Source organism: Eleutherodactylus coqui, chromosome 4 (assembly GCF_035609145.1).
Source record: "Eleutherodactylus coqui strain aEleCoq1 chromosome 4, aEleCoq1.hap1, whole genome shotgun sequence".
In the NCBI taxonomy this organism is placed as follows: domain Eukaryota; kingdom Metazoa; phylum Chordata; class Amphibia; order Anura; family Eleutherodactylidae; genus Eleutherodactylus; species Eleutherodactylus coqui.
Window position 1 is genome coordinate 1,031,393 of NC_089840.1, and position 17,201 is coordinate 1,048,593.

The 17,201-nt window shown below is 54.3% G+C and overlaps 1 protein-coding gene across 1 annotated transcript in view; it reads left to right on the forward strand.

Annotated features, from left to right (window-relative positions):
- DSCAM (DS cell adhesion molecule) overlaps window positions 1–17,201 on the forward strand; it is a 740,634-nt gene that overhangs the window by 341,584 nt on the left and 381,849 nt on the right. Inside the window, exons 16-19 of the mRNA XM_066598936.1 lie at window positions 6,065–6,135; window positions 7,945–8,185; window positions 11,548–11,694; window positions 14,537–14,692. Coding sequence (XP_066455033.1) covers window positions 6,065–6,135; window positions 7,945–8,185; window positions 11,548–11,694; window positions 14,537–14,692 — 615 coding nt within the window. The remainder of the gene's footprint in view (window positions 1–6,064; window positions 6,136–7,944; window positions 8,186–11,547; window positions 11,695–14,536; window positions 14,693–17,201) is intronic.

A 17,201-nucleotide genomic window follows, 5' to 3' on the forward strand; every position in this document is an offset into this window, starting at 1 on the left:
TGGTGGCCCAGGTGATTCCTGGTGGCTCTGGTGATTAATGGGTCTCCTGGTGGCTCTGGTGATTTCTGGGTCTCCTGGTGGCTCTGGTGATTTCTGGGTCTCCTGGTAGCTCTGGTGGTTCCTGGGGATCCTGGTGGCTCAGGTGATTCCTGGTGGCTCTGGTGATTAATGGGTGTTCTGGTGGCTCTGGTGAGTCCTGGGTATCCTGGTGGCTCTGGTGATTCCTGGGTATCCTGCTGGCTCTGGTGATTAATGGGTGTCCTGGTGGCTCTAGTCATTTCTGGGGATCCTGGTGGCTCTGGTGATTCCTGGGTCTCCTGGTGGCTCTGGTGATTCCTGGGTCTCCTGGTGGCTCTGGTGATTCCTGGGTCTCCTGGTGGCTCTGGTGATTCCTGGATATCCTGCTGGCTCTGGTGATTTCTGGGTGTCCTGGTGGCTCTGGTGATTCCTGGGTCTCCTGGTGGCTCTGGTGGTTCCGGAGTCTCCTGGTAGCTCTGATGATTCCTTGGTATCCTGGTGGCTCTGGTGGTTCCTGGGGATCCTGGTGACTCTGGTGATTCCTGGGTCTCCTGGTGACTCTGGTGATTCCTGGTGGTTCTGGTGATTCCTGGGTCTCCTGGTGGGCTTTGGTGATTCCTGGGTCTCCTGGTGGCTCTGGTGATTTCTGGGTCTCCTGGTGGCTCTGGTGATTTCTGGGTCTCCTGGTGGCTCTGGTGACTTCTGGGTCTCCTGGTGGCTCTGGTGATTTCTGGGTCGTCTTGTAGCTCTGGTGGTTCCTGGGGATCCCGGTCGCTCTGGTGAGTCCTAGGTATCCTGGTGGCTCAGGTGATTCCTGGTGGCTCTGGTGATTAATGGGTCTCCTGGTGGCTCTGGTGATTTCTGAGTCTCCTGGTGGCTCTGGTGATTCCTGGGTCTCCTGCTGGCTCTGGTGATTAATGGGTGTCCCGGTGGCTCTGGTGATTCCTGGGTCTCCTGGTGGCTCTGGTGATTAATGGGTGTCCCGGTGGCTCTGGTGATTCCTGGGTCTCCTGGTGGCTCTGGTGATTTCTGGGTCTCCTGGTGACTCTGGTGATTTCTGGGTCTCCTGGTGGCTCTGGTGATTTCTGGGTCTCCTGGTGGCTCTGGTGATTTCTGGGTCTCCTGGTGGCTCTGGTGATTTCTGGGTCTCCTGGTGGCTCTGGTGATTTCTGGGTCTCCTGGTGGCTCTATTGATTTCTAGGTCTCCTTGTAGCTCTGGTGGTTCCTGGGGATCCTGGTGGCTCTGGTGAGTTCTAGGTATCCTGGTGGCTCAGGTGATTAATGGGTATCCTGGTGGCTCTGGTGATTTCTGGGTCTCCTGGTGGCTCTGGTGATTCCTGGGTATCCTGCTGGCTCTGGTGATTAATGGGTGTCCTGGTGGCTGTGGTGATCCCTGGGGATCCTGGTGGCTCTGGTGGTTCCTGGGGATCCTGGTGATTCTTGGGTCTCCTGGTGGCTCTGGTGATTCCTGGGTCTCCTGGTGGCTCTGGTGATTCCTGGGGATCCTAGTGGCTCTGTTGATTCCTGGGGATCCTGGTGGCTCTGGTGATTCCTGAGTATCCTGGTGGCTCTGGTGATTCCTGGGGATCCTGGTGGCTCTGGTGATTCCGGGATATCTTGGTGGCTCTGTTTGTTTCTGGGTATCCTGGTGGCTCTGGTTGTTCCTGGGTATCCTGGTGGCTGTGGTGGTTCCTGGGGATCCTGGTGGCTCTGGTGGTTCCTGGGGATCCTGGTGGCTCTGGTGATTCCTGGGAATCCTAGTGGCTCTGGTGGTTCCTGGGGATGCTTGTGATTCTTGGGTCTCCTGGTGGCTCTGGTGATTCCTGGGTCTCCTGGTGGCTCTGGTGATTCCTGGGGATCCTAGTGGTTCTGGTGATTCCTGGGGATCCTAGTGGCTCTGTTGATTCCTGGGGATCCTGGTGGCTCTGGTGATTCCTGAGTATCCTGGTGGCTCTGGTGATTCCTGGGTCTCCTGGTGGCTCTGGTGATTCCTGGGGATCCTGGTGGCTCTGGTGATTCCCGGGGATCCTGGTGGCTCTGGTGATTCCGGCATATCTTGGTGGCTCTGTTTGTTTCTGGGTATCCTGGTAGCTCTGGTTGTTCCTGGGTATCCTGGTGGCTGTGGTGGTTCCTGGGGATCCTGGTGGCTCTGGTGGTTTCTGGGGATCCTGGTGGCTCTGGTGGTTCCTGGGGATGCTGGTGATTCTTGGGTCTCCTGCTGGCTCTGGTGATTAATGGGTGTCCCGGTGGCTCTGGTGATTCCTGCGTCTCCTGGTGGCTCTGGTGATTTCTGGGTCTCCTGGTGGCTCTGGTGATTTCTGGGTCTCCTGGTGGCTCTATTGATTTCTAGGTCTCCTTGTAGCTCTGGTCGTTCCTGAGGATCCCGGTGGCTCTGGTGAGTTCTAGGTATCCTGGTGGCTCTGGTGATTTCTGGGTCTCTTGGTGGCTATGGTGATTCCTGGGTATCCTGCTGGCTCTGGTGATTAATGGGTGTCCTGGTGGCTCTGGTGATTAATGGGTGTCCTGGTGGCTCTAGTGATTTCTGGGGATCCTGGTGGCTCTGGTGATTTCTGGGTATCCTGGTGGCTGTGGTGATTCCTGGGGATCCTAGTGGTTCTGGTGATTCCTGGGGATCCTAGTGGCTCCGTTGATTCCTGGGGATCCTGGTGGCTCTGGTGATTCCTGAGTATCCTGGTGGCTCTGGTGATTCCTGGGGATCCTGGTGGCTCTGGTGATTCCTGGGGATCCTGGTGGCTCTGGTGATTCCTGGGGATCCTGGTGGCTCTGGTGATTTCTGGGTCTCCTGGTGGCTCTGGTGATTCCTGGGTCTCCTGGTGGCTCTGGTGATTCCGGGATATCTTGGTGGCTCTGTTTGTTTCTGGGTATCTTGGTGGCTCTGGTTGTTCCGTGTTATCCTTTTTGCTCTGGTTGTTCCTCGGGATCCTGGTGGCTCTGGTGGTTCCTGGGGATGCTGTTGGCTCTGGTGATTCCTGGGTCTCCTGGTGGCTCTGGTGATTTTGGGGTATCCTGGTGGCTCTGGTTGTTCCTGGGTATCCTGGTGGCTTTGGTTGTTCCTGGGGATCCTGGTGGCTCTGGTTGTTTCTGGGTCTCCTGGTGGCTCTGGTGATTTCTGGGTCTCCTGGTGGCTCTGGTGATTCCTGGGTCTCCTGGTGGCTCTGGTGATTCCTGGGTCTCCTGGTGGCTCTGGTGATTTCTGGGTCTCTTGGTGGCTCTGGTGATTTCTGGGTCTCCTGGTGGCTCTGGTGATTTCTGGGTCTCCTGGTGGCTCTGGTGATTCCTGGGTCTCCTGGTGGATCTGATGATTCCTGGGGATCCTGGTGGCTCTGGTGGTTCCGGGATATCTTGGTGGCTTCAATTGTTTCTGAGTATCCTGGTGGCTCTGTTTGTTCCTGGGTATACTGGTGGCTGTGGTGGTTCCTGGGGATCCTGGTGGCTCTGGTGGTTCCTCGGGATCCTGGTGGCTCTGGTGGTTCCTGGGGATCCTGGTGATTCTTGGGTCTCCTGGTGGCTCTGATGATTTATGGGTCTCCTGGTGACTCTGGTGGTTCCTGGGGATCCTAGTGGTTCTGGTGATTCCTGGGGATCCTAGTGGCTCTGTTGATTCCTGGGGATCCTGGTGGCTCTGGTGATTCCTGAGTATCCTGGTGGCTCTGGTGATTCCTGGGTCTCCTGGTGGCTCTGGTGATTCCTGGGTCTCCTGGTGGCTCTGGTGATTCCTGGTTCTCCTGGTGGCTCTGGTGATTCCTGGGGATCCTGGTGGCTCTGTTGATTCCTGGGGATCCTGTTGGCTCTGGTCATTCCAGGGTATCTTGGTGGCTCTGTTTGTTTCTGGGTATCTTGTTGGCTCTGGTTGTTCCGGGATATCCATTTGGCTCTGGTTGTTCCTCTGGATCCTGGTGGCTCTGGTGGTTCCTGGGGATGCTGTTGGCTCTGGTGATTCCTGGGTCTCCTGGTGGCTCTGGTGATTTTGGGGTATCCTGGTGGCTCTGGTTGTTCCTGGGTATCCTGGTGGCTCTGGTTGTTTCTGGGGATCCTGGTGGCTCTGGTTGTTCCTGGGGATCCTGGTGGCTCTGGTGATTCCTGGGTCTCCTGGTGGCTCTGGTGATTCCTGGGTCTCATGGTGGCTCTGGTGATTTCTGGGTCTCTTGGTGGCTCTGGTGATTTCTGGGTCTCCTGGTGGCTCTGGTGATTTCTGGGTCTCCTGGTGGCTCTGGTGATTTCTGGGTCTCCTGGTGGCTCTGGTGATTTCTGGGTCTCCTGGTGGCTCTGGTGATTTCTGGGGATCCTGGTGGCTCTGGTCATTCCGGGGTATCTTGGTGGCTCTGTTTGTTTCTGGGTATCTTGGTGGCTCTGGTTGTTCCGGGATATCCTTTTGGCTCTGTTTGTTCCTCGGGATCCTGGTGGCTCTGGTGATTCCTGGGTCTCCTGGTGGCTCTGGTGATTCCTGGGGATCCTATTGGCTCTGGTGATTCCTGAGTATCCTGGTGGCTCTGGTGATTCCTGGGGATCTTGGTGGCTCTGGTGATTCCTGGGGATCCTGGTGGCTCTGGTGGTTCCTGGGGATCCTTGGGGCTCCGGTGGTTCCTAGGGATCCTGGTGGCTCTGTTGGTTCCTGGGGATCCGGGTGGCTCCGGTGGTTCCTGGGGATACTGGTGATTCTTGGGTCTCCTGGTGGCTCTGGTGATTCCTGGGTCTCCTGGTGGCTCTGGTGATTTCTGGGTCTCTTGGTGGCTCTGGTGATTTCTGGGTCTCCTGGTGGCTCTGGTGATTTCTGGGTCTCCTGGTGGCTCTGGTGATTTCTGGGTCTCCTGGTGGCTCTGGTGATTTCTGGGTCTCCTGGTGGCTCTGGTGATTTCTGGGTCTCCTGGTGGCTCTGGTGATTCCTAGTCGATCCTTGAGTAATCGGGGACAGGCGGGATGGATGGGTACCCCCTCCCCCCTCCTCATACGAGATGCTGAGAATAACGCTTTTATAGTCATTATGATTCCGGCGACTCGGCAGTCCCAGGCGCTTGCATTTACCAGACGCGATCGGCCGTCCCGGGTGCCCGCATTTACCGGATGTCGTCGGCAGTCCCAGGCGGTCGCATTTACCGGATGCTGTCAGCAGTCTCAAGCGCTCGCCTTTACCAGACACCATCGGCAGTCCCAGGCGCCCGCATTTACGGGATGCCGTTGGCAGTCCCGGGCGCTCGCATTTACCGGATGCCGTCGGCAGTCCCGGGCGCTCGCATTTACCAGACGCCGTCGGCAGTCCCAGGCGCTCGCATTTACCAGACGCCATCGGCAGTCCCAGGCGCTCGCATTTACCAGGCGCCGTCGGCAGTCCGGGGCGCCCGCATTTGGCGGACGCCGTCGGCAGTCCGGGGCGCCCGCATTTGGCGGACGCCGTCGGCAGTCCCGGGCGCCCGTTGGTCTTCATCGGGTTGGCATGTATTTGTAGCTCCTCCCCCTCCTGTAATTATCTCTTCTGTATATTATTATCTGATCACTGCTGACCTTTCTTAGGATGAAGCATGAAACTTTATTAGTCGTCCTTTAAGAGATCCGTAACCCGAAGTGCGTTAGTCGTGTGTCGGCTGGTGGAGACCGCGGTGGCGGACCTACCTGTTGGAAACAGTCAGTGGTGGCAGCGAGGGGTGTTGGGGGGTGCCAGGCCGTGCAGGGGGCTATGTGGGCTCCATCTTGCAGGAGTGCAGGACCCGGGGACCTGGAAATAAGGTGCCCCCGGGTGCTGTATGTCACAGGTTGCTGACCGCCAGACCGCTAAACCTGTCCTATGGGAGTCAGTGTCATGGAGTCGCTGTCCGCTATATGAGAACTATGTATCAGTGAGTGGCGCCACCTAGTGGCGGTATGAGGAAGAAGCCAAGCAGTTGTGACCGAGGAGACCGTATAGCAGTGATCGTTCATGAACTCCGTGACGTCGCCATCTTTTTGCGCAGCGTTGGTTTCTCTTGCTGATATTTTGCACTAAACCTCAGGAACAATTCTACGGAATCAAGGATGTTTTGCTGTTTTGCAGCTCCTGACGGGCCGCCCCAGGAAGTCCAGCTGGATCCGGTGTCCTCGCAGAGCATCCGGGTGACCTGGAAGGTGAGTCGCTCCATTCTGAATACACAATCGTATCACTATAGAAATGAGATTTAGGGGATGAAGGCGGGGGGCACCCAAAGACCGCTGCGAAACTCGGACACCCCACAGACTGCCAGTCGCAGGGTGCTGCAGGTCAGACCAAAATGGCCGTGTAGCCCCCAAACGTCATATGTCAGGTATGGAAACAACAGAGGTGGGTGGAGCACTGTGCGCAAAAGCCTGAAACCAGTAGATTGATGCCGTGTCTCAGAGCTGCTGCCCACCTACTAACGCTCGTCATCCAGAAAGGCTAAATAGCGCCAATATGCATACGGTCGGTTAGTGGGGCTCTAGCAAGAAAATTAGTACAGGGACAGAAGCTGACAAGAGCGTTCTGCCAGCGTGTAACACGCTTCGAGGTGGAGGGCCTCTTCTTCAGACAACAAGAAAATCAACTACATTTATCATTCTTCTAATACTGTACTTTAGGCAGTATATTAGAAAGCCTATGAGCCAGAGACTGATCCTCAAAGACCACCGGAGCTGGAGACAGCCCCCGGGTACCATAGCAACCCATCAGGACCCCGCAATCACATCACGGGGGTCCAATGCATGACAGAAGGAGTCCCGTCTGTCTGTCAGACTCTTACATGATGTAGTCGCACTGAGCGCGACGTGTAAAGCGTTACACAGCGGGGCTCCAAGGTTTCTTCAGTCCCCGCTGTTAGAGTAAGTGCCACACCAAACATCCGCTGCACCTAACAGGAGACCCAGACTTGCAGCGAGCCTCAAAAGATGTATGGGCGGCCGTTAAGGGGTTAATATTAGGTTAGCAGGAGACCCCCGTGATCTAGACCCTGATTTCTGCAGGAAGAACACCGCTCGGCTCCCGCTGCAGCTGCCGATCACAGTGGAGGACCAAGAACCCCTGTTTTCTCAATTGACAGGCATCTGCCGCAATTTAGGGTCATTGGGGTCCAACGCCTGGGACCCCGCTGATCACATCCTCTTCCCTAAACTTGTGGATAGGGGAGGACTTTAAACTTTTGCACAAACCCTTTGGAATTTCATATTCTCTGTGTAAATCTTCTCCTGGCGACTCAAGGAGGCTTCTGGGAGTGAAACTATGGCGCCCTCCGCCTGCGGATGCGGTAATGGCGAGCTCGATAAGAGGAGCCTGGAGGGTGAAATCACTGATTACTCAGGAGGGTCGGTGATCCGGGGATTGTTCCCATTGCCAGGTTGGAGGCGGGAAGGAATTTTTTCCCCTTAAATAGGGAGAATTGTCTTCTACCCCATTGGGGGTGAGCGGCTGCGCTGGGCGGCCGGGGGCTTCTCGCAGCCCCACACACTCCGTAACTCAGGATCTTCCACATTTTAACCTTTTGGTGGCTTCCAGATGGAGTTTGCCCCTTCATGATTTCTTTGCTATTTGAGAGCCGCAGTGAGTTATCGTTTGTCATCCAGATTGCCACTAATTGAAAAAGGGCCCTGAGGATGCCAGAGTGGGGGAGGGGTATACGAGAGCGGGGAGGGGGCAGGTAGCAGGAGCATTTAGCTTCATACGTGGGCTTATTATATGGCGGGGTAGTGTGCGTGCAGTATGGAGAGACGAGGGGCTCCCCGGACCCCACAGACCCTGGGGACTCCCTGTCCATGGTAGACCCCGGGGGCTGTGGACCACGGGGGCTCCCCATCCCCCGCGGACCCCAGGGGCTCCCCGTCCTCCGCGGACCCCGGGGCTTCCCGGACCTCATGGGCTCCGTGGCCCCCACTGACCCCTCACTGTCACGTCATGTTCCTTTTTATGGGTTTGTCTTTTTATTTCAGGCCCCTAAGAAGCACCTTCAGAACGGGATCATCCGCGGTTACCAGATCGGCTTTCGGGAGTACAGCACCGGAGGCAACTACCAGTTTAATATCATCACGGTGGACACCACTGGCGACAGCGAGGTTTACACACTGGACAACCTGAAGAAGTTCACTCAGTACGGAGTGGTTGTGCAGGCGTGTAACCGGGCCGGGACCGGGCCCTCGTCTCAGGAAATAATCACCACTACGCTAGAGGACGGTAGGACCCGACTAGGGGGGTGCATGCGGGCGCCAGGAGAACCCCCAGATGGGATGGAACTAAAATGTATTCATTGTTCTGCAACTTTCTATTACTTTGTGTCAGTCTCTTAGGAGTTCAAGATCTCTGCTTACTATCAGTGAATAGAAAACCTCTACAGACCTAATAGCTCTTCCAGCTGAGGGGTTGTTACAGTTGCGTCCAGTCCTGACAATCCTCTGTAATCATTCTGATTGTTTGCTACAATGTATCAGTCGGTAGTGTTAGGGATATTCCAGGGACCCCAAATGATATGTTGCCGAGTTCGGAATTAGTAGAAGTTCTTTACAGGCCTGGAGAAGTCGGTGATCTGCAGACACGCTGCTGTATACAAAGCACTACATTTATTGTAGCAACACAGGGTTTGCATAGAAAGAAAGGGGAGTATTATGGCTTCGCTCTAGCAGCTTCCATAAGTCGGTGGATGGATGCTGTTCATCGCTGACCACAACATCTGATCGATACACAACTGCAAGGTAATAATACAAAGAACAGGAAATTATAATGAAGCTAGAAATTGCTGACAGATATGTATATATGTCATGAAAACATATTGACGATTTTGCCTGAATGCTACATTTTGGATGCCTGGGAAATCCTTATCTAAACTTAGAAGATTGTAAGCTAAATTCACAAAATGAAATTCAAATTACAATCCCATAAAATGGCCGAGTAGAGACTAGTAATGGCTACAGATAGAGAACACAATCTACATCTTTAGCAGTACTATTGTATCTTGTCACCACCGGGACGAGGGTTGGAGACATGATTTAGACTGCTGAGGCCCCCAGGAACTGATTGGCTGATGCAGTTGCTAACTGTCCCTGAACCTGCCCTGCTATCCTATCGGCGATGTGCTGCGGTCCTCCATCTCCCTGATGTGGAAGTGAGTGATTGCCTCCTATCTACAGACCTTGAGGCAGTAGATCCCCGGCTGTTCTGCTTGCTCCTGACCACGATGTCAGTGTGGCCTCTACCTCTGCCCTCAGCGCTGCTGTCAGCGCTCTCTATGCTGCCTCCCCCGCTGTCAGTGTGGCCGCTGCCGCACTCCCTGCTTCACTGCCAGCGTACAGCGCCGAGATGCGGCCGCTGACGGCTACTCTGCTCCCCTGCCTCCTCTCCCTTCAGCATCTGGCACCAGTGCCACTGCTCAAAGGCAGATGTGGAGCGGGGAGTAGCCCTCAGCGACCGCATCTCGGCGCTCCAGCACGGGGGAGGACAGTGTTGGCAGCGGCGCCGGGGTCATCTCAGCACTACAGCATGGGGGAGGACAGTGTTGGCAGCGGTGGCGAGGTGTATCTTGCCAACCGGCCAACAATACAGCCAATCGGCAACTAGGGGTGTGACAGGGGCGTTCCTTCATGTAAGGGCTGTCAAACCCGAGCTTCCGGTGGTGCCAAGGTACAATAATACCGGATCAGTCCAGCCTGTTTATACTGGATACATGTGTAGCAGATGCACAGCTGCCGGAAGTATTAGATTATGAGAGGTTTCAAGCCTCTAAAGTTCCCAATTGCTGTCAACAAGCAGAGATGTTGAAAGGTGCCAGAAATGAAAACACAAAGTATATTAGAAAGTTTCAGGACTTTTAATTAAAGGCTACGGCAACCTTTGTGCATGAAAAGTCAATACGTCTTACTAACTCCCTGCAGAAAAGAGTGATGCGCTCATCTGTTTGTGTGCTTTGAGCTTTTGTTCTGATGCACGTAGAAAACATGATACTTGCTTTGCCTCACATCCTCTACTGACTCATCACCACAAGCTCCCCCTCCCCCGCCAGAGACCATGTAGCCCGGACCACCCAATACTGCACAATGCTATCTGGCTTAAGGCCCATTTACACGGGGCGAATGCCAGGCAAACAACGCCCAGCCTTTGTCCCCGCACATACTGGCTGCGGTGCTGCTGCAGGGGAGCTAGTGTTGCTGGCTCACAGCGGGGCGGCTGCAGGAGATTTCTCTCCTCCCCCCCCCCCCCTTCTCTCTATTGACTTAACATAGCGGCTTCTCAGTACTGAATGGCTGCTTTTTACACTGAGCGATCAGCTCATCGTCCAGCGTCATATGCTGCATCCTGCAGCCGCCCCGCTGTGAGCCAGTGATACCTGATCCCGTGTAGCAGCACCGCAGCGAGTGTGTGCTGGGGCGAGGGGCGGGCATCGTTTGCCCAATACTCGTCCCGTCTAAATGGGCCTTTACTGTTTCTAGTGGGGGATGGATTCTGCAATCACAGTACAGCTGATTACAGCTTGGCACTATCTCTAGACCAGATGACATGGATGGTGGGAGCTGAGCCTAACCATACCATGATCTGGATGTGCGCAGAGCAAATAGTACAAGTGGGTGCAGCATGCTGGGGGGTGGTGAGATGATTAGCAGCTCCCAAAGCTGTCACACAGCCCTATGTAATACGTTTTCTCCCTCCAGACATATAATACTAATAACGATGGCATATAAGCCTTCATAAACTGTAATTTCCTGTGTGGACGACTCCTATGAACTTACAAATGACTGTGCGCTGCCGTCCTCCTGTAGCTGCGGAAAACCCTTGAGTAGTCGTTTCTCACAAATGCCTCATTGTGTAAAGGGCCCCCTCGCAGGTGTGTATGTGCCCCGTGGTTTATATGTAGTGCACAGTGAATACTCGTGTACATGCGTATCTTCAATCTCCAAAATAGGACATGAAAAAAACTCGCAGTTGTGAGTAGCCAAAAAGAAAGTAGTGGGCTTTTAGCAACACTCCGCCCGTGTGAGCCCTCAGTCCTCCAGTCTGCAGCGCCGGTACAAGCAGGGAAACCAAACGATACAACCAATTACAAAAAATCTTTATATCCAAAAATACATTGTTTAAAGTGTGGTGGTGTCCGGAAGCCTAGGAGACCCTATAAAGGGCTCCTACCAAAATCTGAAGCTATCCCCCCAGGATATCTTTCTGATTGTGGGGCCCGCTGGGGCTCCAGCAAACCCGAGAGCAGTGGTCCTGACTGAGTGCACACAAATGGAGCCGAGGTCTCACATTACATTCAATGGGAGTGCTGGAAATTCTGGAGCACCGGCCCTCGGCAATGTCAGCTGCTCTCGCTGTAGCGAATGGCGCGGTGGCCGCACTTGGACATCATCCCTTGGGACAGAATCGGTGGAGGCTCCAGCGGTCGGGAAGCAGTCGCCTGTCTTGTAGATATGTTATATCTTGGCACAACCCACCTAATGTTGCAAAGTGTAGCAGAGCTGAGGAGCGACAGATAAGATTTCTCAGATGTCCTACTTATCGGCCGCTGCTCCTCGCATGTTCGGTGACCTTTATCTGATGTCTCTTCCTTTCAGTTCCCAGCCGCCCCCCAGAGAATGTCCAGGCAGCTGCAACCTCACCAGAGACTATAACCATCTCCTGGTCAACTCCTTCCAAAGAAGCCCTCAACGGCATCCTCCAGGGGTTCAGGGTCATCTTCTGGGCGAATCTTCTAGACGGAGGTAAGGATGAGGAGCAGTCTGTGCCGGAGCGTCCCCTGAGCTCCAGCAGTCTGTGCTGATAGCAGCTTCTCTGAAGCTTCAGATCGTCTGCAGGGTCCCAGTTAACCACTGCAGGACCGCCGAATGACTCTTAATGCCCTTCGGTCTTGACGTATGTATGGAGTAGGCTCAGGAGTTGAGTCCGCTCCATGCCGGGAGTTTATCAGCTGTATCCGATGTCAACTGTGGGAGAGAGGACCCCTTCCTGCACCCCACCTACACCCACTGCAGCACAATCAGGGGCCAACCCAGAGGTGTAACTTGAAGCTCTTGGGCCGCAATGAAACCCTGTAACAGGGCCCCAACTATAATGCTTTATTCATAATACTGGGCTCCCTATATGGGGAAGAGAGGCCTTATGGGCCCCCTAAGGGTCCTGGGCCCGGGTGCAACTGCATCCCCTGCATCCCCTGTGGTTACGCCCCTGGGCTAAGCTATTGAAGGCCCTGCCTGTGGCAACATCAAAAATTACTACAGTTAGGGCCAGAAATATTTGGACAGTGACACAAGTTTTGTTATTTTAGCTGTTTACAAAAACATGTTCAGAAATACAATTATATATATAATATGGGCTGAAGGTGCACACTCCCAGCTGCAATATGAGAGTTTCCACATCCAAATCGGAGAAAGGGTTTAGGAATCATAGCTCTGTAATGGATAGCCTCCTCTTTTTCAAGGGACCAAAAGTAATTGGACAATGGACTCTAAGGGCTGCAATTAACTCAGAAGGCGTCTCCCTCGTTAACCTGTAATCAATTAAGTAGTTAAAAGGTCTGGGGTTGATTCCAGGTGTGCGGTTTTGGATTTGGAAGCTGTTGCTGTGACCAGACAACATGCGGTCAAAGGAACTCTCAATTGAGGTGAAGCAGAACATCCTGAGGCTGAAAAAAAAGAAAAAAATCCATCAGAGAGATAGCAGACATGCTTGGAGTAGCAAAATCAACAGTCGGGTACATTCTGAGAAAAAAGGAATTCACTGGTGAGCTTGGGAACTCAAAAAGGCCTGGGCGTCCACGGAAGACAACGGTGGTGGATGATCGCCGCATACTTTCTTTGGTGAAGAAGAACCCGTTCACAACATCAACTGAAGTCCAGAACACTCTCAGGGAAGTAGGTGTATCTGTCTCTAAGTCAACAGTAAAGAGAAGACTCCATGAAAGTAAATACAAAGGGTTCACATCTAGATGCAAACCATTCATCAATTCCAAAAATAGACAGGCCAGAGTTACATTTGCCGAAAAACACCTCAAGAAGCCAGCCCAGTTCTGGAAAAGTATTCTATGGACAGATGAGACAAAGATCAACCTGTACCAGAATGATGGGAAGAAGAAAGGGAACGGCACATGATCCAAGGCACACCACATCCTCTGTAAAACATGGTGGAGGCAACGTGATGGCATGGGCATGCATGGCTTTCAATGGCACTGGGTCACTTGTGTTTATTGATGACATAACAGCAGACAAGAGTAGCCGGATGAATTCTGAAGTGTACCGGGATATACTGTCAGCCCAGATTCGGACGGCGCTTCACAGTACAGATGGACAATGACCCCAAGCATACAGCCAAAGCTACCCAGGAGTTCATGAGTGCAAAAAAGTGGAACATTCTGCAATGGCCAAGTCAATCACCAGATCTTAACCCAATTGAGCCTGCATTTCACTTGCTCAAATCCAGACTTCAGACGGAAAGACCCACAAACAAGCAAGACCTGAAGGCTGCGGCTGTAAAGGCCTGGCAAAGCATTAAGAAGGAGGAAACCCAGCGTTTGGTGATGTCCATGGGTTCCAGACTTAAGGCAGTGATTGCCTCCAAAGGATTCGCAACAAAATATTGGAAAAAAAATATGTTGTTTGGGTTATGTTTATTTGTCCAATTACTTTTGAGCTCCTAAAATGTGGAGTGTTTGTAAAGAAATGGGTACAATTCCTACATTTTCTATCAGATATTTTTGTTCAACCCTTTAAATTAAACGTTACAATCTGCACTTGAATTCTGTTGTAGAGGCTTCATTTCAAATCCAATGCGGTGGCATGCAGAGCCCAACTCGCGAAAATTGTGTTACTGTCCAAATATTTCTGACCCTAACTGTATATACTGCAATACTGAAGTACTGCAGCATATAGTACAAATGATCCCAAGTTCAAATCCTTTGTGGGAACTAAATAAAAGCGTAAAAAACAAGATGTAAGAAAGTCTATTAGCAGTAAAAAAGCCCACGTGTGACATCGCCGCGTCCGGAAAAGTCTGCGCTATTTGAACATTGCAGCCCTTTTATCCCAGACAGATAAAGGATGAAATGTCGGAATTGTTTTTTATTTTTTTTCTTAAATCCCAGAGAGATCGAAAAGACGGAACTTCCCCGAATGGTGGTAATAAAAATTGCGGCTTATTCCGCGACCAACGAGCCGTCACGCAGCAAAATTACTGAGACAATTCCAAGGTTCCGGGTCTCAGAGTGCGGCGACGGGAGCAAGTCATGTTTAACAATCATTAAAAACAATATAACGGTATGGCGGTCATCCCGCCGACCCGCGGGGCGAAGTGCGAACGTCATCTTACTGCGCTGTAAATACGAACACCACCTCGTCCCTCGCAGTTACATCTTTAAAAAACTTCTCCCCACTTAAACATTTGTAAGAGTCTTTCTGTGCGTTACCATGACTACTGAAACATGAAACCCAACGGGCCAATGGGAGGATGAAGAAGGCGCTTAGAAGGCGGGGACAAATGACCAAACATAAGCGCCAACTCTCCGGTCCTGAGACGTCGCTGACCTTTCCTTATTGTGTCTCCTCCTTCCAGAACTTGGTGAAATCAAAAACGTAACCACAACGCAGCCCTTACTGGAGCTGGAGAGCCTGGAGAAGTACACCAACTACAGCATCCAGGTGCTGGCGTTCACGCGGGCCGGCGACGGCGTCCGCAGCGAGCAGATATTTGTCAGAACCAAGGAGGATGGTAAGAGCCACTAAGTCAGCGCAATATCACAAAGCAATGGGTATCACAGGGCGAAAGCGGCCCGTGGCAGACGTCACATGACATACGCCATTCACAGGGCGCCACGGTCTGCGGCCCGTGGCAGAAGTCACATGACATACACCATTCACAGGGCGCCACGGTCTGCGGCCCATGGCAGAAGTCACATGACATACGCCCTTCACAGGGCGCCACGGTCTGCGGCCCGTGGCAGAAGTCACATGACATACGCCATTCACAGGGCGCCACGGTCTGCGGCCCGTGGCAGAAGTCACATGACATACGCCATTCACAGGGCGAAAGCGGCCCGTGGCAGACGTCACATGACATACGCCCTTCACAGGGCGCCACGGTCTGCGGCCCGTGGCAGAAGTCACATGACATACACCATTCACAGGGCGCCACGGTCTGCGGCCCATGGCAGAAGTCACATGACATACGCCCTTCACAGGGCGCCACGGTCTGCGGCCCGTGGCAGAAGTCACATGACATACGCCATTCACAGGGCGCCACGGTCTGCGGCCCGTGGCAGAAGTCACATGACATACGCCATTCACAGGACGCCACGGTCTGCAGCCCATGGCAGAAGTCACATGACATACGCCCTTCACAGGGCGCCACGGTCTGCGGCCCGTGGCAGAAGTCACATGACATACGCCATTCACAGGGCGCCACGGTCTGCGGCCCGTGGCAGAAGTCACATGACATACGCCCTTCACAGGGCGCCACGGTCTGCGGCCCATGGCAGAAGTCACATGACATACGCCATTCACAGGGCGCCACGGTCTGCGGCCCATGGCAGAAGTCACATGACATACACCATTCACAGGGCGCCACGGTCTGCGGCCCATGGCAGAAGTCACATGACATACGCCATTCACAGGGCGCCACGGTCTGCGGCCCATGGCAGAAGTCACATGACATACACCATTCACAGGGCGCCACGGTCTGCGGCCCGTGGCAGAAGTCACATGACATACGCCATTCACAGGGCGCCACGGTCTGCGGCCCGTGGCAGAAGTCACATGACATACGCCATTCACAGGGCGCCACGGTCTGCGGCCCGTGGCAGAAGTCACATGACATACGCCATTCACAGGGCGCCACGGTCTGCGGCCCATGGCAGAAGTCACATGACATACACCATTCACAGGGCGCCACGGTCTGTGGCCCGTGGCAGAAGTCACATGACATACACCATTCACAGGGCGCCACGGTCTGCGGCCCGTGGCAGAAGTCACATGACATACGCCTTTCACAGGGCGCCACGGTCTGTGGCCCGTGGCAGAAGTCACATGACATACGCCCTTCGCAGGGTGCCACGGTCTGTGGCCCGTGGCAGAAGTCACATGACATACGCCCTTCGCAGGGCGCCACGGTCTGCGGCCCGTGGCAGAAGTCACATGACATACGCCCTTCGCAGGGCGCCACGGTCTGCGGCCCGTGGCAGAAGTCACATGACATACGCCCTTCACAGGGCGCCACGGTCTGCGGCCCGTGGCAGAAGTCACATGACATACGCCATTCACAGGGCGCCACGGTCTGCGGCCCGTGGCAGAAGTCACATGACATACGCCATTCACAGGGCGCCACGGTCTGCGGCCCGTGGCAGAAGTCACATGACATACGCCCTTCACAGGGCGCCACGGTCTGCGGCCCATGGCAGAAGTCACATGACATACGCCCTTCACAGGGCGCCACGGTCTGCGGCCCATGGCAGAAGTCACATGACATACACCATTCACAGGGCGCCACGGTCTGCGGCCCATGGCAGAAGTCACATGACATACGCCATTCAAGGGGCGCCACGGTCTGCGGCCCATGGCAGAAGTCACATGATATACACCATTCACAGGGCGCCACGGTCTGCGGCCCGTGGCAGAAGTCACATGACATACGCCATTCACAGGGCGCCACGGTCTGCGGCCCGTGGCAGAAGTCACATGACATACGCCATTCACAGGGCGCCACGGTCTGCGGCCCGTGGCAGAAGTCACATGACATACGCCATTCACAGGGCGCCACGGTCTGCGGCCCATGGCAGAAGTCACATGACATACACCATTCACAGGGCGCCACGGTCTGTGGCCCGTGGCAGAAGTCACATGACATACACCATTCACAGGGCGCCACGGTCTGCGGCCCGTGGCAGAAGTCACATGACATACGCCTTTCACAGGGCGCCACGGTCTGTGGCCCGTGGCAGAAGTCACATGACATACGCCCTTCGCAGGGTGCCACGGTCTGTGGCCCGTGGCAGAAGTCACATGACATACGCCCTTCGCAGGGCGCCACGGTCTGCGGCCCGTGGCAGAAGTCACATGACATACGCCCTTCGCAGGGCGCCACGGTCTGCGGCCCGTGGCAGAAGTCACATGACATACGCCCTTCACAGGGCGCCACGGTCTGCGGCCCGTGGCAGAAGTCACATGACATACGCCCTTCACAGGGCGCCACGGTCTGCGGCCCGTGGCAGAAGTCACATGACATA